This window comes from Symsagittifera roscoffensis, chromosome 2, assembly GCF_963678635.1.
Source record: "Symsagittifera roscoffensis chromosome 2, txSymRosc1.1, whole genome shotgun sequence".
Taxonomy (NCBI): domain Eukaryota; kingdom Metazoa; phylum Xenacoelomorpha; order Acoela; family Convolutidae; genus Symsagittifera; species Symsagittifera roscoffensis.
In genome coordinates, this window is record NC_087063.1 from 55,896,003 (window position 1) to 55,919,489 (window position 23,487).

Sequence of the window (23,487 nt, forward strand, 5' to 3'; positions counted from 1 at the left end):
GTCAGATAGTAACTGCGCAAACAGCAGGTACCTTGTTCTTCACCGTGTTAGATTTGAAATACGCATATAGTCAGCTAAAGTTGAATCCACAAACTGCAAGACAGTGCAATTTCAACATCGTAGGGGGGAAAGCCACGGGTACCTATAGATTTCTGACGGGATTCTATGGTCTAGCTGATATGCCAGCCGAATTTCAAAAAGCAATGGATCGGACGCTGAATCATTCTAAGAATACGTTTTGTTTCTTGGATGACATATTAATTGTTTCGAAAGGATCGGAAATAGAACATGAAAAACTAATTATTGATGTCTTAAGCAAGCTCGATAAGGAGAACTTATCGCTGAAATTGGTAAAATGTGAATTCTTCAAAACAGAAGTTAATTGGCTAGGACATAAACTTTCGGAAAGTGGGGTTACTCCTAAAATTACAAAAACGGAGGCTATCCTAAAGTTAGAACATCCAAAGTCACTCAAACAGCTTAGATCTTTTCTAGGTAGCATTAACCACCTTGCAAAGTTTATACCGAATGCAGCTAATTTGACAGAAAAACTCAGACCATTATTGCGTGAAGAAAATGAAAAGAAAAAACTGAAAAATATTAAAATCCCAGTAAAAAAATTTGAATGGGGAACAGAACACAATGAGGTGTTCGAGGAAATAAAAAAAGCAGTAGCAAACATTGCTAAACTGAATTATTACGACCCAAACCGGGATACTCGAGTAAAATGCGATGCAAGTCACAGTGGACTGGGTGCATCTTTAGAACAGCAGACGGAGAAAAATGAGTGGATTCCGATCGCATTCGCGTCGCGCTACCTGAACAATCAAGAAAAAAAGTATTCTACCAACGAACTTGAACTATTAGCAGTGGTATGGTCAGTGGATCGTTTCAAACATTACCTATTAGGAAAGGAATTTGTAATAGTTACTGATCATAAGGCATTAACATCTGCCTTAGAAGGCAACAAGTCTAACAAAACATATCAATCCAGATTAACAAGATGGGTGGATAGATTACTGCCATACCAGTTCAAAATTGTCCATATTCCAGGTAAGGATATGGGAATAGTAGATTATCTATCTAGAGAACCATCAGGAGAACCTTGGCCTGAAACAAAACTGGATGAAAAATTTGTAGTCACTTCAATTGAGTGTTTTCATAGAGCACTCGACTGCTTATACAGTCGGTTAAGTGATACGGATGTAAAAATTCCGAGTGAAAAGATTCTAGAATATTCTCAAAAACAGAAAAGAGAAGAGAAATTATTAGAATCCAGGCGTGGTTGCTATAGCAACAGAACGGTCAAAAACCGAACAAAGCTCGACCGGAACGAGAACGGGGGAGATTCAGATTTCTTGACAGACAAGAACGTGTTGAAACAGAAAAACACTCGTGTCAATTTCAACAGAGCAATACAGTCGGTTAATTTAGTAAAAAACAGAAGAGTAATCTCAGAAAAAATGGAGGATGGAAGGATGAAGAAGAAATCGGTGAGAATAGAAGACGGTAGGACACAGACACAGGAGGAAAACGATCAAGTAGCGGAAGCTGAGATAACCGAAACTACATTCCATAGAACATGTCGAATTAGAAGAACTCTAGATAGAACGGAAGACAGTTTTGACGAGGACAGTTGTACTGCACGGGCAGCGATATGGGAGAAAGATGCCGAAGAAACGAAAAATTTGCTATCCATTTGGGACCTAGTTAGTAAAGATCAAGAACTACCGGGAAATATCAGAGAGCTAGAGGCGATGACGCAGATGGTAACGAGCAGTCCGAGAGGTTCACCAGCGAAATCAATCATTGAAGTGGATCTAACAGCAGATGATGACGATTTTGGACCGGAAGTGAGCGCGGTTCAAACCTCGAGAAGAATTAAAGAGGGAAAAACCCAACTGGCAAGCGCATTAACAGACGTAGGAGACCCTGGAAACTTTACCTTATCAAAATTATTTGATAAGACGCTGTTGGCCGAACTCATATCGGAGGATGTCTGGATGGACCGACTACGTCGAGTAATAGAGAGAAAGGATCGGGCGGGATTTGAGCTAATGGGCCCATACACAAACCCGTTGTGGAACCAACTTTCAGTAGTCGACGATTGCATTCTCGTAGATAACAGAATAGCAGTACCAGCTCAATTGCGCCAAGCAGTGTTGAAGCGCATACATAGAGGACATCCGGGACAGGAGGCAATGATTGATGTATCAAATTATCTGTGGTGGCCCCATATGCATAAAGACATCGTAAACCTCGCTGAAGAGTGCAGAGAATGTACACGCTATGGTAAGAATGCAAAATACATTATACCGAAAAACTCTTCCCAACCATTGCCACTGCTATCGCAGCCAGGACAGGAAGTCCAATTAGATTATGCAGGACCTTTAGAAGACCATAAAGGAAAGAAAATCTACTTATTGGTAGCAATTGATCGGTTTTCAAAATTTCCGTCGGTGAAAGTAACCAAATCAACGGGGGGTAAATCAACTATAAAATTCCTAAGGTCGTACATAGATACGCATGGCATACCAGAATCGATAAAAACCGACCAGTTTTCCGGATTTAAAGGAAAAGCCATGAAAAAATTCTGTCTCGAACACAACATTGAACAGAAGTTCTGCCCGGTGGGTGACCACCGCGGGTGCGGTTTAGTAGAAAGGACAATCCAAACTATTAAAAGGCGCTTGGGGGTGATGCTATTGGAAGAGAATGTAAAGTCAATAAAGTTATGCCTTAGTACAATCATTAGGGATTTGCGATGGATAAAACAAAAAACCATACAGAAATCACCGTTTGCAGCACACTTCAATCGACTACCGAAAACAGAATTCAAAATCATACGGGATAAATTTGTAGAGTTTTCTGATAATTTAGATAAACAGCATCTGGAGAGGTCAGCTTTAACCGCAAGCCAACTCAAGAAGAGGATTGATCAGTCTCGAGATGCTCTAAAGATCGTGAAAAAAGGACAGAGAAGCAGAGAAGTCAGCCCCCTATTCAAACAAGCTAGTTTGACAACTCAGGAGAGAAACAGAGCGAGAACTCTACGAAACTTGTTGGAGGCGAACGCGAATTGGAACGCGGAACGACGCAGATATGATGGACCCAGCCTTTCACAACTAGTAGATGACACAAGTACAATTGACCCTGAGTTAAGGAAGGAGTTACTCTATTCATGGGAAAAGGGATTTGTAGAAGACAAGCCCAAGGGGTCAGATTGGAACACCCAAAACCTCAGTCGCAGGGACGAAACGAGGAAAAGTGGAGCAGCGCTGACAAAGCCATTTAAGGGGAAGGTTGCATCCGAGTCATCAAAGACGGTGACAACAGCTGCAGGGGCAGTATATAGAAAAAGTGACCTGTCGAAGATACAAGGTTCCCCTATGAGATCACCCAAAGAGGGAACAACGCAGAAGGAGAAGGCCCAAAGCCCACTGGCGGAGCCAAAAAGCAAACATCAGAAGAAGGATGAGGATGTCTTGGAAGACACACTGTCCGAAGAGGAGGACTGGAATACACCAAGTGAACAGACGAAAGAATCGTTTCAAAACAGCGAAGAGGTCGTAACATCACGTGAAACACCAGTCGGTGGGGGCCTAAATTTGGCAATCAAGCGTGCCAAGCCCAATCTCGGGGGCCCAAAGACACAGGAACAGGTTGCGATAAACCCGACAGGGGAATCACGGGACAAAAGAGAGCAAACACTCAAAAACAAGGGCAAAGGAAAAAAGAAAGCTGCGGTAGCAGCAGAAGATAGTATCAATACAAAACAATCAGATGGAGATCAAGCGAATTGTGCAGGCAGCTCGGGCACCAAAAGTGTACCCTCTAAGAAACGCATAACAAGAGATACGTCACCGGGTGCAATCTTGAATGCGTTCCAGAAACAAGACATGGGGGAGGAAGAATGGCAAAACTTAGCCGATCAAGTGCTGAACAGAGGTCTGCAAATGACAGCGGAGGAGATTGTCAAATCTAAAGTGGAAGACAAGAATGAAGTCGAACTAGGATCACCGTCAGGAGTTTCAGACGACTCGGCGGTTGATGAACAAGGAGGCACAAACGTCAGACGTAGTACACGAGCCACGAAAAATCAAGGGCCGAAAAGATTTGGCAGCCCAGTGAAACACTCAGTAAAACATATTTCCGCGGATGACGAGAATGCTATTAACGAAATGGCGTTAGAACAATACAGACTTGGTCTGGCGAATGTGAAAACTGATAAAAACAACCCAATGGAGACCCGTCTGAAGCTGCTGGAACGCCACTTATTCAGAAAAAAGTTTGGGTATGCCGCGCTGGATACGACACAACCATGGAGCAATCAATGGAAAGTGCCATTAGAAATAAAGAAAAAGGAAATAGAGAAGAAAAACTGATAAAAGGCATACACCTATGGTACCACAAGAAACTGAGCTGGAAAAACTCATATTATTGTTACTTATAAAATTTTAAATATAGTAGATAAAATTTTATTTTGCCCAAGGGGGAATGTGGTAGTGCAGCCATCTGTAATACACAACCTTGAGGACAGTTGATAACTACTGCATCTGCAGTAACCATATGTGCTAACTATTTATTATGTTATTATTATGTAAGTGGTCAAGGTCATGCGTTGTTGTCCAACACTAAAGTTTGAGTTGTTCAGTGTGTTCATATCTCATACTGAAAAGCAGTAACAAACTATCAGTTATTAACTAAGAACAGGACAAAACTAACAACAGTAAATTTACATTATCCATCTTATTCTTCTTCTTAACACGCTCCGCAGAATAGGGTTATCACAGGTTGGTTAGTCTTTTTACCTGCACTACAGTGAGCTATGTTGTTAATCATGCTCTCTATTTCACGATCTGCCTCGTCAAAAACCGAGACCAAATGCTCATGCTCAGTTTCGAGATCTTGAACACAAGCAAAAATTTTTACGCTATTTCAAAAAATTTATCGTGAGTTTTTCTCCCAATTTTTAAAACTCTTTAAATCAAATTAATTGACTGAGATTTCCAGAAACAGTATAAAAGTCTATCCAGCTTTCCGAAGAGTCTCTGCATCCCATAAACGTTTGAGAAAACCAGCCAGTAATGCCATGTTGGGCATACTTGTAGGGCTGTTTTTGACAAAAAATTTAATTCTCCTGAAACAGGCGCTGATCTAGGATTTTCTCGAGGGGTGGGGTTTTTCAAAAAAACTTTGAATTTATTTTTCAACTTTCCCCAAAATAATTTAAGACCCTTGTCTCCTAAATTTTTTTGACGAAGACCAATTTTTGGAAAAAATAGCTCGTGCATAGGTTTTGCCGAGGTGTATCAGCTGATTTTGATTATAGTTTTTAAAAACTTTTCAGCCTCTTTTTTCTAAAATTCTAGACCTCTGAAGGCCATAGTATTGCCTGCTACAAACTATCCACCCTTCTAAATTTTGGTCTATTATTTTTTTTAGATATAACTAAGTAGCTTGGACTGAACTTCTCAATTGCCCTAACTATAGCTCAAATGCGACTAGGTGAAAAAAATAGGCGTACTGGATATGTTGTTTTGCATTTCACCCGCGTCCTCGGGTAAACTTGACTGCACTTGATGATATTTTTCCTGCAATTTTTCATTCTTCTGTCGCAGTTCCACGAGTCGTTCTCGTAGAAACTTCAAATTGTTGGACGTAAAGGAATCTTGATCTGTAAGTGGCGTTTGTATTTCACGGTTTCTCTCTTGTGATTGGCCAATTTTTGCCGGTGCCAGCTGTGATTGGCGGGATCTAATGGTCGTTGACTCTGGTTGGCTAGAATTATGACTGGCCAGCAATGCATCCTCAGCAAAATCAACATTTTTGCTGTTTTTCGAGTATATTTTTTCAAGTAAGAAAGAGGGTTTTTCAGGTTCGCCAAGTTTCATTCGTAGTCTTTCGTTTTCCTCTATCAATTTTTCGAACAGCCTGGATTTTTCTTGTAGTTCGTCTTTGGTGTTTTCGTACCTCTTACGAGTTAGTTTGACCTCGTTTTCAAGATACTCTAAACAAAAAATATATAACTCGAGAGGGAATCTTTTCAGTTGAGTACTTTATTGATCCATGATTCAATTTAAAATGCTATGATTTTTAAAATGTTATGCCATATGACCCAAAACATGGCTAGTGGAACTACATAAAAATGACGTCTTTTTCTATTTCTGATAATCAAACTTTTGGACTTTTTTGGGCAACAGGTGTTGATTGAATGAAATAAGGTTCTAAAAAAATTGAAAAAACTATACTAAAATAAAAACAGCTCCAAAAAGTTTTAAAGCGAGGGAATGAGAGTCAATTGAAAATCAGGCTGAAAACAGAACAAAAATTGAAACTTCTACTTGGAATACGCATTTTTGCCAATGAAGGCTTTGTTATAAGTAGTAGATGTTGGAGCTAAAGTGGGGGGAGGGGGAAGACCTCCATGTTTTAAGATAGGGAATAGAGCATCCGGTCTTCCACCTATGTATTAACATTGGGTATAGAGTCTACAATGTATTAGGATAGGGAAAACCAATGGTGGATTTCATGGTTTGTGTGATGCTACGAGAATGGTAAAAAAAAACGAACTTTTTTGGATTTTGTGTGGAAATGTCTAGTTTTTTTCGCAAAAATTTCGGCGCCTGTTATCTAATTGTTAAATATCAAAGGTTAATTACGTATAGGTTGTGTAATGAAGGTTATGTAATTAGTTTTTTGGTACATGGTAGGTTAATGATAAGAGTTTTTGGGTAAAAATGGAGAGTTTTTTTTCGAAAATATTTTCGAAAAAAACTTCAAAACACGATAAGATTTGTTATAACTTGACCTATTAATTATTTAATAAACAATCTTACTTTTTGAAACATGTACTTGAAATTATCCTGAAAACTACTGAAACTTCGAAAAGAAGTCAAGTTTTGGAAAAAAAATTAAATTACAATGAAAGTATAAAAATCACTGCATCGTATTTGAATTTAACGCAACTTTATAATAATACACCAACAAAATACTGCTTTGTAAAGAAGTGAAACGCATTGCATCACTAGTTATAAATTTTCTACGTTGCATGAGTTTTTATATGTGCAATAGCTTTGTATGAATTCTATCATCTTGAACTTGTCTTTTAGGATAAAAAAAAGCTTAGTCCTTTCTTTGTCTGTTCGCATGTAGCAACCATTTGATTTATAGTTATGAATCCTCAGTTAGTAGATAGGAGGTTAACTGCTTCATCGAGCACTCTCTTGTACTTTGCCATGAGTCCATCTCTAGAATCTTCTAGAACTTGTTTGTTCAAACCTTTACTGCTGATTTTGAACTTGTCTGACTTGTTGTCATAGCAGCAATAAGTTTTGCTACAGAAGCATAGCATTTCTGTGCACCTAATTTTTTCTTTGAAAAGCCCCGGCTTATCGTGCTTTTTATGGATACTGCTACACGTTTGAGGGAAGAAATTCGTTTTTGCATCTGCCTTGAAAAAGTCCCTGCAGTCATTTCCCCTCGTTTTTCCCCAAATGTCTCTTTTTTTTCTGGTTTGATACAGTCATATAAGTTTTCTTCAGCAAGTGCCAAGTAAAGTGAGTCTTTGTCCATCTTCAACTCTTCAAACTTTTATAGATCAGATAACTTGTCATAGAAGTTATAGTAGAGTTCCAACATTCTCAGTTTTGCAAACTCAAGTATGAAAAAGCCAACAATGATGGGTTCTCGGTGCTCAAGGGTTGATTTCAACAACTCCACCACGCACAATTCTTTTTCAGCTGTATTTAATCTTTTGAACAATGACTCATTGATCGCTTTATGCGTTTTTTATCATTCAGATACTTCGTAATTGTATGCCTGGATCTATCCATGATCTGATATCCCTGAGAGGAAATACCCAAAAATTTCATTGTTTCTGCTACAACTCCTGATAGAGGTTTTTATCTCACTCTCTTCTCGCATCAACCACTGATTAAACGAAATTAAAGAAACATTTTTGTGGATTATACTGATCAGAACGGTAAATTTTGGTGCACTGCAAGCCAAGTTCAAAATAAAAGTTAAGCAGAGAAGTTATAACTGTTCCATTTTCTAGCTTGAACATAGATATCAGCCTTCTCTGAGGATGCTTCAACATTTCGTTCTTGATTGCATAGTTTTTCATGTAGTCTCCAATTTCTTTCTTCCAAGTTCAGTGTTTTTCAAAATTGGAGGAAATTGGCAAACTTTGATTTTAGCTCATCTGTAACAACTAAACCGCACTGAACATAACCAAAAAGAAATCCATCTTTTATTTTTATTAGAAGAGAATCTGTAGATAGAAGTCTTTTGTAAGGAAACTGGATTCCGACAAGATTTTTGATCTTGTCATTGGTTTTGAAACTTTCCCACCACGCACACTCCCACATTTCTTCAACTTTGTATCCTTTCTCTTTTATGTATTCACGTCTTATTACATCCATCTCTCTCTTCTTATTTCCTCGTGAGATATCCTGATCTGTTAACGATGGGCGAGCTTCTGGACAGGAACAGAAGCGGAAGTAACATCCCATTGCTTCGAACACTGTTTTAAAGTGATCAAAATAACCGTCCACATTAGAACAGTCGATTTTTTCGGTTCTCCAGATGTAAAAAAACTCTCATTTCTACATTCCGGTCTTGTTTCCTGGTAAAAAGACTTGACCATATTCTCAAAATTGCGCGTTCGATTATGTCTGGTTTGAGTTTTTGTATATTATTGTCAAACTCCCATCTCGTTTACAGTCCTGTTGGCATATTTTGACACATTGAAAATAAGTAGAGCTGACTTGCATCATTTCCAACGATTGATATACAAACATTTGATAAATTTCTGATGACTGTTTCATCAACCACAGCTTTTTGAGTGAAAACAATGGAAAATCCACCAGTAACTAGTCATGTCTTCTCGTATTTTTTCACAAAAATCTTTATCACTTTCGCAAAAGGGATAAAACTTGTAATTAGTAGATTTGTGTAAACATATGTTTGCTAGATTTCGAAGTGTACATCCAAATTTCAATATCTATCCCCTTGTTATGATAAAACTGAATCATTTTTGCATTGATTCCAGGGTTGGAACAACATCCTTGTTGTTGTACCACTTCAAAAAGTCTTTGAACACAGTTATTCCGTTTTTCTTGACACAGTCAAGTAATTGTTATTATCCAAACCAGATGGAGGCTCAGTCTTGACTTAAAGCTTTTTCAGTGCTTGTTGTTTGTCAAACCCACTCTTTCTCAGCTTCTCATAGTCCTTAAAATCTTTGTCTAGAGGATTTTTGTTTCTAATTTTTCTGAAAAAGGCTTCATACGGCGGCACCTCGGGAAAATCAAGGTTGTCTGGGTTGTCAAACCACTCATAGGGGAAGAATCTTTTCGTTTCGCTAGCTTTGTAGGCTTTGAGAAACGAATCCAGAGTAGTTGCAACACCCAGAAACTTCATTATGTCGAGAAATTGTACATCTCCAACTTGAAGGAAATGAAATCGTTTGCTTTTTGATGACTGGTTTTCTTGTTCTTCACCGCAAGTCAAATAAGGGATTAAGTAGGACTTGTCAAATTGAAATCCTATCTACCGCTGTTAAATTCAAAAATAGGTAGGGTATTTACATATCTCTCCAGATGGTGTTTCAAATCAATGAGTTGATTTTGTCTGAATTCGCAAGAATTTTGTTGACATATCTGCTTCTTCCGAATCTTCAATGCGTTCTTCTTTGTACTGGAAATGGTAACTTGAATAATTTTTACCTCGTTCATTTAGCTGATCAAAATTCTTTTTCATTTTCCCACTGATAGCTACTTCAGTATCTTGAAATTTTGTTGTCATCTCCAGCTTACTTTTTTCAACTTGCAGTTCGAGGTTGCTTTCAAAGTCAATTATCAAGTTCTCTGGATCCTTGTTGTACAACAAGAGGTGTTCATCAATCGGATTTGATGATATAGAGACTCAATTTGGAACATGTTTTCCAGTTCAGGTTGTAGTTTGTGTTTCTTTTAGTTCCTCTGTAGGAACACAAACTGACTCAAAATCGAAAATTGATAGGCTATTAAAAAGTTTGTTATCTTCAAAAACTGGTAGATTGAATCATACTAGTTTTTCAAATACGGTTTCTCAAAGCTCGTACAAAATCTTTGGGTAAATACTTCTCACTCGATCCTTGCATCTCAGAAGATGTTTGTTAAAATTGTCGAATTTATTGAAGAAATTGTCACAACTTGGACACTGAAAACATTTGAAGAAGCTATGTATATCATATCATTTGTATGAATGATATGATTGTTAAATCTCAGTATTTAAACAGTTGTATCAAATCTTCCGTCCGCTACTTTGGTGAGCTAGTTCTCCTACGTATTCTCCTTCTTGGATATCAAAATTGTATATAGAGATGTTTCTTTGCACAATTTCCGGGACAACCGTTATGTCTTCTACTGAAACTCCAAAAAAACTTTAAGGATCATAACCAGACTTTGTTAAAAGTTCTGTTAAGTATCTACAAGTGTGAGAGTCGAGATCTTTGTGTCCAATCATGTACATTGCCAAGGCGCGGAAAAGACACAAATGATCTTTTTAAGGTTCCTTTTCTTTGTTAGATAAAAGACAGTTCACTTGCATATGACGTAGTTAAGGTTCGGGTAAGACAGAATCCGGACATCCTATGGGAATGTTTTTGAGACAAGCAGCAAAAATTGTGACGTTAGTATTCAACTTGAATCGCCACTTTGTGTTTTGACGTTTTTGGGAACATTGCTCCACAATATCAAATTTTTTCACTTTTCCTTGGATTGTAATTAAAACTGCTTTGTTACATAGCAAATGGGATTTTTCAAAGAAAGTAATGTTTTCATAGGCGTCGAAATATCGACTTTCACCAGTCTCAAAATTTTGAAGAACAAACCCCAGAGCAATGTTGATTTTATAGCAGAAACGAGCTTGTTGAATACTTCTTCAAGTTTATCGTTGATTATTTTAGTATCCAACTTGGACATTTGGAAATTAAACACCTTATGTTTACCATTTTCCATCTCCGTATTCACCAGAAAATGTTGACAAGCGCTAAGTTCCTCCTTCAGTTTTTCACCATTTTTCCCTTCTTCATCCACAATCTTGTTCAAGTCCGCTACAGTATCACTGAGTTTCCGTTGTTTTGCTCTATGTTCCTCTCTCCGATGTCGTTGGAGAGAGTAGTAACTTGGGAACTCTTGTTCACAGGGAGAACAAACCATTGACTTCTTCGAACTTGGTTGAGCATGTTTCTTGGCCATTTGATAGTTCATTTCTTGTTGATTGTAAGTGGAATACTTACAATCAGGTCAAGAAATAACTCCTTTAGAACTTTTTTTGAGGTCAAGCTGCGTTTTGACGCACAAACATATTTGCACAGTTTCCACAGTTCACTTTTTCGTTTCGGATAAGAGCAGGCATTATCTAAAAAAAATTTAGGACCTTAAAAATTTTCACAAATTAAAAAATTTAAAGTACCAATTGAGTAAAGAACTAACTTTTTTCTTTTCACAAAGTAGCGAAGTGTGAATTTGAAGTAAAATTCAATTAACTGTTCCTGATTGGCAAATAAAAATAATGATTCAACCCAATAAAATAAGCTTATTTATACTAACAATGATGTCATCGCCTACGCAACTATCCTTTTATGGCCATGACGTCATTCTATGAATAGACGTGACGTCACCACTCACGCACATTTTCTTTTATGGTTTTCTGATCGAATACGACGACTAGAACAAAAAAAAACATTTTGGTGATGGGAAACGACAATGTGTAAAATGTACCTAAAATGGAATTTTATTTCCGATTGGACATGATTTTTCATAAAAATTCCATGAAAGGAAGCTAAAATCTGATTGGCCACGACTACAATCCAAATAAGGAAAACTAATTCTGATTGGTTAAGCCCACACATTCGAGTTGAAGGTACCCCTCACTCCTATCTAAAAACCATTTTGCTTTTAACCTAACTACCGTCAACTACCTCCTCTCACAGCTTAATACTTTCATTTCAACTTAACTTCCGTCAACATTTTCCCTCTAAACTAAAAATTTTGTTTATACTCTGTGTCTTTTACTCAATTTTTTGCTCAAAATGATCTTCTCATATGAGGCAAGTACCCATGACAGAGAACCAACTTGGAGAAATGCAAATGATGGAGGAAGTGGCTGAGCATGTGGTAATGAACTACCCCGAATTTCCTGGCTCTAGATATGTGGCTAACCGTTCGACGACTTCCTCTTTCCTTGGACAACCCAATTACCATCAAAGAGGATGAGGGGTTCTCTGAGCCAAGAACTCCAGTCAGCGAACCACCAAGACAACCACCGGTGATGGATGCAAGACCAGTTTTGCGCTCTTTTGAGAAATTGCAAAATTCCTCAGCTGCTCTACAGCTCTTTGATTTGTAAATATTTTGGTTGTTGTCTTGTGTTTTTTATTTTAATATCTTTGCATCTAGTAGTTTTATTTAAACAAATAGGAAAAATGAGATAAGACAAGAGGTCATAAAAAATTTGCACACGGATTAAAAACTAAACTAACTTTGGAACTAGTGAGTATTTAAAAATTTTTTTTGTAAATATGATTACAACATTTTCGCCCACAAGATAAAAAATCATCACAACTTTTGCACACATGTTTAAAATTTTACAATAGTTTTTGCATCATGCAAAAAATTTCATAATGTTTTTGCATACTTGTTGAAAAAATCAAAGAAAACTCGCAAATTAACAAAAATTTAATCAAGTGTTTTCGCATTTTAAAGAGAATTGTAACAGAATTTTCTTGCACTGTTATTAATCAAAGTAAATGAACTTCTAGGTTTTAGTTTCGATCATAAAAATTTCTTTTTTGCATGTATCTTGATCAAAAATATCTGAAAAACAATTTATTAAGATAGGGAATAGCCATCAAAGTCATCAATTATGACAAATATTGTTAGCAATAATTTAACAAGTTTTCTGCATTAAAGTTTTGCGTTTTTGCGTTTTTGCGAAAAAAAAAATTGATTTTTGCTTGTTTTTTAAAAAAAACATGAAAAAAATTGCATCATGCAGAAATTTTTCTCGAAAAATTTTGCATGTTTGTTAAAAAATCCTTACAGTTTTTGCAACTTGCAAAAATTTTTGTATAACTTTTTTGCACTTTTGTTAGAACAATCAAAGAAAAGTTTGCAATTAAGAAAAACTTAATCAAGTGTTCTCTCGTTTTAAAGAAAATTGTATCAAGAATTTCTTAAACTGTTAATAATTAAAGTAAATGAACGTCTGTGTTTTAGTTTCGATCATAAAAAAAAGTTCTTTTTTGCATGTATCTTGATCAAAAATATCTGAAAAAAAATTTATTAAGATAGGGAATAGCAATCAAAGTCATCAATGATGAGAAATATTGTTAGCAAAAATTTAACAAGTTTTCTGCATTAATGTTTTGCGTTTTTGCGTTTTTGCGAAAAAAAAAATTGATTTTTGCTTGTTTTTAAAAAAAACATGAAAAAAATTGCATCATGCAGAAATTTTTCTCGAAAAATTTTGCATGTTTGTTAAAAAATCCTTACAGTTTTTGCAACTTTCAAAATATTTTGTAAAACTTTTTTGCACTTTTGTTAGGACAATCAAAGAAAAGTTTGCAATTAAGAAAAACTTAATCAAGTGTTCTCTCGTTTTAAAGAAAATTGTATCAACAATTTCTTGCACTGTTAATAATTAAAGAGAATGAAATTCTGTGTTTTAGTTTCGATCATAAAAAAATTTCTTTTTTGCATGTATGTTGATCAAAAATATCTGAAAAACAATTTACTAAGATAGGGAATAGCACTCAAAGTCATCAATTATGAGAAATTGTTAGCAATAATTTAACAAGTTTTCTGCATTAAAGTTTTGCTTTTTTGCGTTTGCATGTTAAAAAGAAGTCTGATTTTTGCATGTTTTTTAAAAACAAACATGAAAAAAATTACATCATGCAGAAATTTTTTTCGAAACAGTTCGCAAATTTGTTAAAAAATCCTTACAGTTTTTGCAACTTGCAAACATTTTCATATATTTTTTCTGCACACTTGTTAAGAAAATCAAAGAAAATTTCGCAAATTGAGAAAATTTTAATCAAGATTTCTCACATTTAAAAGAAGAATGTAACAAGAATTTCTTGCACTGTTAATAATTTAAGTATTTAAAAATCTGTGTTTTAAATTCGATCATAAAGAAATCTCCTATTTGCATGTATGTTGATCAAAAATATCAGAAAAACAATGTATTAAGATAGAGAATAGCACTTAAAGTCACCAATTATGAAAACTTTTGGCAAAAATTTAACAAGTTTTTTGCAATAATTTTTTGCGTTTTTGCATTTGCAAAAGAAAAAGAAGTTTGATTTTGGTATATGTTTTTTGAAAAAAAATGAAAAAAATTGCATCATGCAGAAATTTTTCTCAAAAAATTTTGCAAAGTTGTTAAAAAACCTTTACAGTTTTTGCAACTGGCAAAAATTTTTTCATGTATTCTTTCTGCACATTTGTTAAGAAAATCAAAGAAAATCTCGCAAATTGAGAAAAAATTAATCAAATGTTCTCACATTTAAAATAAGAATGTAACAAGAATTTCTTGCACTGTTAATAATTGTAGTAAATTTTGCATGTTTTTTGCAAGTTTGATTTTTGCATGTTTTTTTAAAAAAAAACATGAAAAAAAATTGCATAATGCAGAAATTTTTCTCGAAAAATTTTGCAAATTTGTTAAAAAAATCTTTACAGTTTTTGCAACTAGCAAAAATTTTTATAAATTTTTTTGCACGCTTGTTAGGAATATCAAAGAAAAATTTGCAAATTAAGAGTAATTTAATTAAGTGTTCTCGCATTTTAAAGAAAATTGTAACAGGAATTTCTTGAACTGTTAATAGTTGAAGTAAATAAAGTTCTGTGTTTTAAATTCGATCATACAGAAATCTCTTTTTTTTTGCGTGTATGTTGATCAAAAATATCAAAAAAACAACGTATTAAGATAGGGAACAGGACTCAAAGCCATCAATTATGAAAACTTTTTAGCAATAATTTAACAAGTTTTTCAACAAAAAAATGTTGCGTTTTTTGAATTTGCAAAAAAAAGAAATTTGATTTTTTCATATGTTTCCACGATTGCAAACATCTTCAAATTGCAAAAATCTTCAAATTCTTTATTGCACACTTGTTAAAAAATCCAAAAAAACTCGCCTTTTAAGAAAAACTTCATTAATTTTTTTCGCATTTAAAAAAAATGTAGCAAAATTTTCTTGCAGAGTCAAAAACTAAAGTTAAAGAATTCCTTTGTTTTAAATTTGATCAGTAAAAAATCAAAAACGTCAGGAAAACAAAGTATTAAGATGGGGAAAAGCATTCGAAATCATCAATACTGATAATTTCTAAACAATAACTTAACAATAAGGAAAAGGAAGTTAGGGTTTTGCAAATATTTTTGTTTTCTAAAGATTTTGAAAAAAATGCGTCCTGGGAAATGTTTTTTTTTCAAAAACACGCATATTCGTTAAAAAGTGATAATATTTTCTGCATTTTGTGATAAAGAGCAACCTAAGTCTATTCGTTGAACAGCATTTGAATTGAATTAAAAATAACTCTGACAATATATTTATGAAAAAAAATCAAAAATCAATAGAAAAACTGACTTGCTCAATGTTTTACAATACCATAACCTTCAAAAAAACAATCTTTTATTTTGAAAATATCAGATTCATATTTTGAGTTTTGAGCTTTTCGATTTATGTCTAAAAATGCTGAGCGCAGATTTTGCCTAGATGCAAACTTCTGATAAGAACTTAGATAATGTTTTTTGCACTTTTACCGAACGAGTCGTTTCCCTGATATGCTTGGTGGTTTTTCAGCTCCTTTCCATCGTAAATAAAGCTGAACTCCACATTTAAGCTGATTGATTACTTCCCCACTTGATGTGACAATACCAGAAAAGAATCTGTGTTTGTAAAAAGTGTAAAAACAATCAATTTCTTGATATATGTATTGATATTTGTCTAATCTCCGAAGATTTTGGCTAAGAGATGCTCCTATTGAAATAAAATGAAATTTGCAACTTCCCAAGGAACAGAAAAAATTGTGAGTAGACACGCAATAATCTTGGGTTTCTATGTTGTTTTCGTGAACTTCGTTGGAAACAGACAAAAACAAGGATTTATTATTATAATCTGAAAAAAAGCTGGGGAGTGCTTGACACGTAACTGCTGCCATTGGAAAAATTGGTTTTTGTAGAAAACGGTGGATTTATATAGTAGTAGTAACGCCTGCGCAGTTTCCATATAGGGAATATCTTTCCATATTTGGTACTACTTCCATATATGGAAATCACGATGACTCATACTGCTTACTTCCATTTTCATTTAGTCTCAAAATCATTTCTCTAATTTTTCCTCACCTGATCAGTTTGCTCTTCAGAACGTACTCGAAAAAAAATGATAATCCCAACGACATTGCATTTTCGAAGAATCAAAAAAAAATTAAGGAGATTTGTTTGGTTCCAAAAATCCTACAAGGGGAAAATATACTTTGAACCGGTCATTCAATTAATAAAAAGAAACTATTTGGCACAAGTTGGAAAGTCCCAACAAGTCTATCTAACTGAAAAAGAAGGAAAACAAAATCGGCAATCCGGAACACTGTTATTCACGATGCTGAAAACTTTGGACTCGTACCTATAATGAGGCCAAATCTGGTGAAGAATCAACTATGGATCAGGAGCTCGACATCTGTAATAGAGTCTATGAAATAGCAACATACAACATGAGGAGGGTGTTTGTCACAATCAAGAAGTACAATGTGAACAAGCCACCCTACATTCAGATTCGATTTTTCACTGCAAAGGAAAATGAAGACTTGAAGAGAGTTGCATATGTCAACTATACTTTGAATGAATTCACAGAACTATCCAAAATATTGGGCGACTTTTTGTTTGTTGATAATTGTAAACCTCAGTAATGCTTTGTGATGTTTTTTATGTTTGGTTATTGAAACATTCTTGGTTCAAACCTATTTTTTTCACTGTAGTGTATATTTAGAGCTATGATATGCCAGGAAAAGTCAGACAAAACATACAATTTAATCCAAATTAACTTAAAACATTAGCCAATTACCAGTTACTTTTCCAGTTATTGCATAAGAAATTACAAAAAAACTTGTTTAATTACTATTTTTATCTAATTTTAAGTAAATTTTGTCTTATTTGAACAAAATTACGAACAAGAATAAAGTTGAAAAGCTAATCAATTTCTTTCGAGTTTTGTTTTTCGTTGGTTGTTTTCATTTTGTTTGACATAATTTGAGATTTTAATTGGCATCTTCAATTTCCTAAATGATGGAAAAATATTTTTTGGTGATTACCAATTAATATAAGAATGATAAAAGAATTAGAGTTTTTCAAGTTTGTTTGTTTTTTTTTCAGAAAGAAAAATGTTTCTATCAAAAGCGTTTTCAATGTCTGAAATGGACATTCTTCAGATTTCAAAATTGAACTACTGCAAAAAATACAAGATTGGTGGAGAGATGATGTTGGTGGAGATGGTATTAGTTTTAACTTGTATAGAAACACAGAAAATTCAATAATTTTGTAAAAAAAAGATGGAGAAGAGATTATAAAAAGGAAGAAGAATGCCAGATTTATCAACCATGTTTTTATTCAGAAGAGTTAACTCAGATTGAGTGGTCGATCAGAAAAAACACAGAACAACGGAAGAATCAATGAAACAAAAATTCTAGATAACGAACATCAATTCGATTACTGTTTTAAATTTGATATAAATGCAAAATCTCGAATATCTTTTAATCGAATATCCAAACCTAATAACAGACTTCCGTTTGTTTATACTACAATATACCAAAAATAAAACAATTAAAACGTATATTTTGGTAAATTCTTTTTTCAATGGTTAGAATTAAAAATAAATCAAAAAAATTTTGATCGAAGTTTCAAAATTTGAACTGAGTATCGAAAAAATAAAAAAAAACCAGACAACAAATTTTATTTATCTCATTTTTGTGTCAAATGTATATAATAGTTATGTTGGAAAAGTTTTCAATAAAATTGATTGATTGGGAACTTTCACAAACATAGTTTTATTCTGATCTATAAAAAGTTTTAAAATCAGTGAATGCTTCATTCTGATTGGTTAATGTTGCTTTTATTACCTGTGAAGCAATGCTCGATTCTGATTGGTTGTTATCAAAATAGATTAAAAATTTCTCAAAAGTAATTCTCGATTCTGATTGGTTGATATATTGAATAGTTTTTTTTCATCTTGGCCAAATCAATTCTGATTTTCTTTCACGTTAAAAACAATTGGTTTGGAAGTTTGCTGTTTTTACTTGATTTTGTTAATTTTTGAAGCTATTGAACTCTTATAATTAGAAAAATTTGGGACTCTTTAAATCTCCCATTTTTTCCCAAGTTCTTTCTTGAGATGCCGTGACTGAATAGAAACGAAAGAGTCTTATGTTTTGAATGTGGCAGAAAATACACAGGTAGAGATGCGTCAAGACGTGGTAGAACCTGTGGTGTTTTAAAGTGTTCGAACTGTAACTTTTATACTTATAGCAACGAGGAACTCCTTATCATATCAAGAAGAAGCATTCTTCTTGTCAACATAATAATAAATTATGTGCTCAGCAGTCTCCGATCAAATTCCGAGAGAAAGTAAATTTAATAGTTCTTTATGAAAAAGATAGAAATCACTATGAATATTAATTTTTACTGTATCTAAAAAGTCTATACAAAAATGATAAAATTGAAAATTGTAGTTAAAATTATAGCTTTGTCATCACAATTCATGAGCTATCCTTTATTTTTTATTCAAAAGTTCTGATTGATGATAAACCAGCACCAATCGAGTTCAAAATTTCGTGAAATTTTAGTGGAAGTATATCCAAAAATCTTTAATCTACAGTAGAAAGTCCATTGTTTGCAAGCTTTTGGAGATTTTGTTGTGATAAATTTGTAAAAGTACGTAACATACGCTACTAAGTGCTTGAGACTTTGTTAAAAAGTTTTAAGAAACTGGAAATTTATAAAACATCGACTAATTGAAATCAAGTTTTGTCAAGTTAGCATTTAAAAGTTTTCCTTGTTAATTGCACGAGAAAGTGTTCTTGGGGTAGTGCGTTTTTAAGCAGACATTGAGGGTTGATTTGTTAAGAGTTATGCTTTAATGCTAATTTTTCGACTGTTTCAGAAAAAAATTGATAACTGACCTAAAAAAAATGAAAAACTGTATGTTTTCGCTAATCTCCGAAGATTTCAAGATAATGATATACATCATTCTCAACCAAAAATTTACTTCGTTACAGAAACTCGGGTTTGAAACAGCAACATACAGTTATCAGGTTGAAGAATCGTTTAAGGATTTTTAGCAAAACATTTATAGTATGAGTTCTGTATCGGATCATTGAATGTTCGTTGAAATGATACGTATTTTTAATCTAAACTCAATTTTTAAGTGAAATTTTGTTCAACTTGGTTTATTTTGGAATTTATTGGATGAATCAAAAACTGAGAAAATATTAAATTGAGAAACCAACTCACTAGGAGTTTTGAGATAATTTTACTAAAACTTAGCTTATAAATTATATCTTGAGAAAAAATCCAACATAAGAAGTCTCAAAAACTTATGTTTATTAGTTATTTATTGGAAAGTTTGTTATCGTTTGATATATTAGGTATATTTATATGAAAATTCATTTATATAAAAGTATATTTATATTGGAAAATTTGTTATCATTTGATATATTAGGTATATTTATATGAAAACGTGTTTTGAGGATAATTTTGGTGAAGTAAACCCAACGCCGACTTCTTTTGGACAATGATACATGAAGCAGAAATCAAAAACTTGCTTTCAAGATCTACATTTCATTATTTTGGATGAAAAATTAGGAAAATTTGATGTGGAAACCTTTTTGGAGAAAATATAATGGAGCTTGCTGAAAATTTTAAAGCAAAACGAAACTTTAGCAGAAACAGACGATAATTGTAAAAAATTGAACATGAAAAGTTTCAACAGTAAAATTTTGTTCTTGTTAGCTGCAATTTTTTATTCAATTAAAAAATTAGGTAGAACTATGAAGTCTTTTGCTTGAAAAATTTCGCAAACATTTTCAATTGTTACAGTTTGCACTTTGAATTCGTTTGCTGAATCGATTTTTTAGACGCGCTCTCTTAGAAGCAATTAGATGTTGCATTTGTTAGGAACTAGGTTCCCTTGCGTATTTCTACTTCCGGAGGTTTCCAGCTTATAACAAATAGAGCCGCTCTTAGTTTGTTCTAAAAGTTCAATCTAAAAATACACCTTTATATTCTCAATTTTTACATCTGCTTTTGAATGCTTTAACTAGCACCGATTCTTTCTCACTTGGAAATTTTTGAGAAAACAAAAATCAAGAATAAAAAAGGCTTTAAAAACTATTTTGCAAGAAAAGTGACAGTTATTCATCCCAAAATTCGTATTTTTGCTTAAACAGTTTACTGTAGCAACTGAACAAGGAAACCTGAAGGAAAACATGTACAAACTACATGGTAATAATCAGACGTTATCAGTTCTAATTTTATCTCTGCCAACAAATTGTTCGTTCAATTGATACTATTTTCTCCTAACTTCTTCAGTTTTGACTAAATTTTCTTGCAAAGTGAGTTCAAGACCGAAAACATGTAATAAGTAGAAAACAAGAATAAACTTTAGAACATGGCCTTTTTTTCCCAAGAAATCATGAAAATTCTGTTGCAGAAGCAACAGGGAGATAATCATCAGTCTTGATGAAGATTTTGTTGAACTTCAATCAACAGCTAACATTCTTTTAAGAAAAAATTATCCCGTTTTTAGTCAATTTTAGCAGTTAACTGTACGTTTTTCATCACTGATTTGAAATTTATAGTTCTAAGTTTTGTTTAAATTTGGGTTAATCATTGAGAAAAAACAGAGGAGGATTTGGATCATGGAGTTTGATCTAGAGAATTGAATGAGTATTGCTCTTTTTATTCAATTGATTTGAGATTCTCAGTCAAATTCTCGCTAAACTGGACAAAAACCAGTTAATTACCGAAATAAAAGTATAAAAATTGAAAACTTTTGATAGATTTGATTCATGTTTACTTTACTTTGTCAAAAATTACGATTCTTTTCATTTTTTTCCGGAAGTTTCAATATTGATTTTGCTATTATGAGCTTTCTTTTTAAAGTTTAGAGCATCATATAACCCGCTTTTTAGCACAAACTAAGGTAAACTTTATCGTATTCCAAAAATTTGAGAAAAAATTGTGGAAAAATTCTTTTTTTTTCAAATTTTTGTATCATTGTCTCAATATGATGACAATTAAAAAACATTTTGAGCTCAATTTTAAACTCTGTACGTAAAAGTATTTTTTGAATTAGATCAGACGCAACAATACATTTGCTAAAATTCTGATATTTTTGCATTTTTTCCAAAAACCTAAAACTTTTGCAATTTTTTTCAAAAAACCTGGATTTTTTTTTCGAAATTACAGTAGATTTGGAGTCATTATGAGCTTTCCCTTTGATGTTCAGAAACTCATATAACCTGCTTCTGAGTTCGCATTAGGGTAAATTTTATCATATTTTATTGTTTTGAGTGATAATTGTGGAATATCCAAGTTTTAGCCATTTTTTCCAAAAACCTCGGTTTTTTCGACGTTTCAGTAGCTTTCAGCATTGTTTCATGGAATAAAATTATCTAACTAGTGAGTTAATTGGTCGAATTATTACAAATCTTATCGCGTTTTGAAGTTTTTTGAAAATTTTTGAAAAAAAAATCCAAGTTTTTGCCCAAAAACTCTTACCATTGACTTACCATGTACCAAAAAACTTAGAAAAAGTACTTCATTTTACAATCTTCACAAAATTAACCAGTGATATTTAACAATTAGATAACGATCGCCGAAATATTTGCGAAAAAAACTAGACACTTCCACACAAAATCCAAAAAAAAATTGTTTTCCTACCATTCTCTTACCATCACACAAACCATGAAACCTTACCATTGGTATTCCATATCTTAATACATTGTAGATTCTATAACCAATCTTAATACATAGCTGGAAGACCGGATGCTCTATTCCCTATCTTAAAACATGGGGGTCTTCCACCTCCCCCCACTTTAGCTCCAATATCTACTACTGATATATTACCACAAACGTTTATTTTCGTGTGCTCTTTGAAGTTCATGAATGACTCTAGCTACCATTAAAACACCGTTTGCGTACCATTAAAACACCATTAAAACATCATAATCATAGAAGATGATAAAAGTACTGAAAAACTTTTACAGAAAAAATGAAAGACGGTTTTTTCACGAATTTGGTTGTTTATTTGAAGCCAGTATAACAGGCCCGTATTCAGAAACGTATTTGGAGTTTGCCTAACTACCAGGCTTCTTAATATTCCGCCCAACTTCTAGGTACGTCACGAAACTTCAGCTTTGGAAGGCTTTTCAGCGCAAAATCAGGCACATCAAAAACGCCCGTTTGTCATTGAATCTGGTATCTATTGAAGATTTTTCCGTCTCAATCTGGATTTCTTAAGGAAAAATTGTTGGAAAATGTCCCAAGGGCAAAAAGTTGGCTTGAATTATCCGTTTAACCTATTTATTTTCAGACATCAAAGAATGTATTCAATCTGTAAAATTACTCAATTCCAAAAACTTTTAATAGGCTTCCATTCATGTTACCCGCACCGAGCGCCCATGGATTCTAATCGATTATGAAACAAAAACAGAGAAAATACTAAATTGAGAAACAAACTCAAATTAATTCACTAGGAGTTTTGAGATAATTTTACTAAAACTTAGCTTATAAATTATATCTTGAGAAAAAACCCAACATAAGAAGCCTCAAAAATTTATATTTATGAGTTATTCATTGGAAAATTTGTTATCATTTGATATATTAGGTATATTCATATGAGAACTCAGGTGTTTTGAGGATAATTTTGGTGAAGTAAACCCAACGCCGACTTCTTTTGGACAATGATACATGAAGCAGAAATCAAAAACTGGCTTCCAAGATCTACATTTCATTATTTTGGATGAAAAATTAGAAAAACTTGATGTGGAAACCTTTTTGGAGAAATTATAATGGAGCTTGCTGAAAATTTTAAATCAAAATGATACTTTAGCAGAAACAGACGATAATTATAAAAAATTTAACATGAAAAATTTCAACAGTAAAATTTTGTTCTTGTTAGCTGCATTTTTTTTTTCAATTAGAAAATTAGGTTTGCTGAATCGATTTTTTTAGACGCGCTCTCTTAGAAGCAATTAGATGTTGCATTTGTTAGGAACTAGGTTCCCTTGCGTATTTCTACTTCGGAGGTTTCCAGCTTATAACAAATAGAGCCGCTCTTAATTTGTTGTTAAAGTTCAATCTAAAAATACACCTTTATATTCTAAATTTTTACATCTGCTTTTGAATGCTTTAACTAGCACCGATTCTTTCTCACTCGGACAT

General features: G+C 33.4%; 1 protein-coding gene across 3 annotated transcripts in view; it reads right to left on the minus strand.

The window, feature by feature from the left end:
• The window catches only part of LOC134839241 (leucine zipper protein 1-like), a 71,940-nt gene that overhangs the window by 35,616 nt on the left and 12,837 nt on the right, over positions 1–23,487 (minus strand). For 2 of the 3 annotated variants that reach the window (XM_063854729.1, XM_063854728.1), the window contains exons 6-7: positions 5,528–6,010; positions 4,812–4,907 (exon numbers count right to left, since the gene is read on the minus strand). In XM_063854729.1, the coding sequence (XP_063710799.1) occupies positions 4,812–4,907; positions 5,528–6,010 (579 nt within the window). The remainder of the gene's footprint in view (positions 1–4,811; positions 4,908–5,527; positions 6,011–23,487) is intronic. The other variant, XM_063854730.1, reaches the window with a different exon arrangement.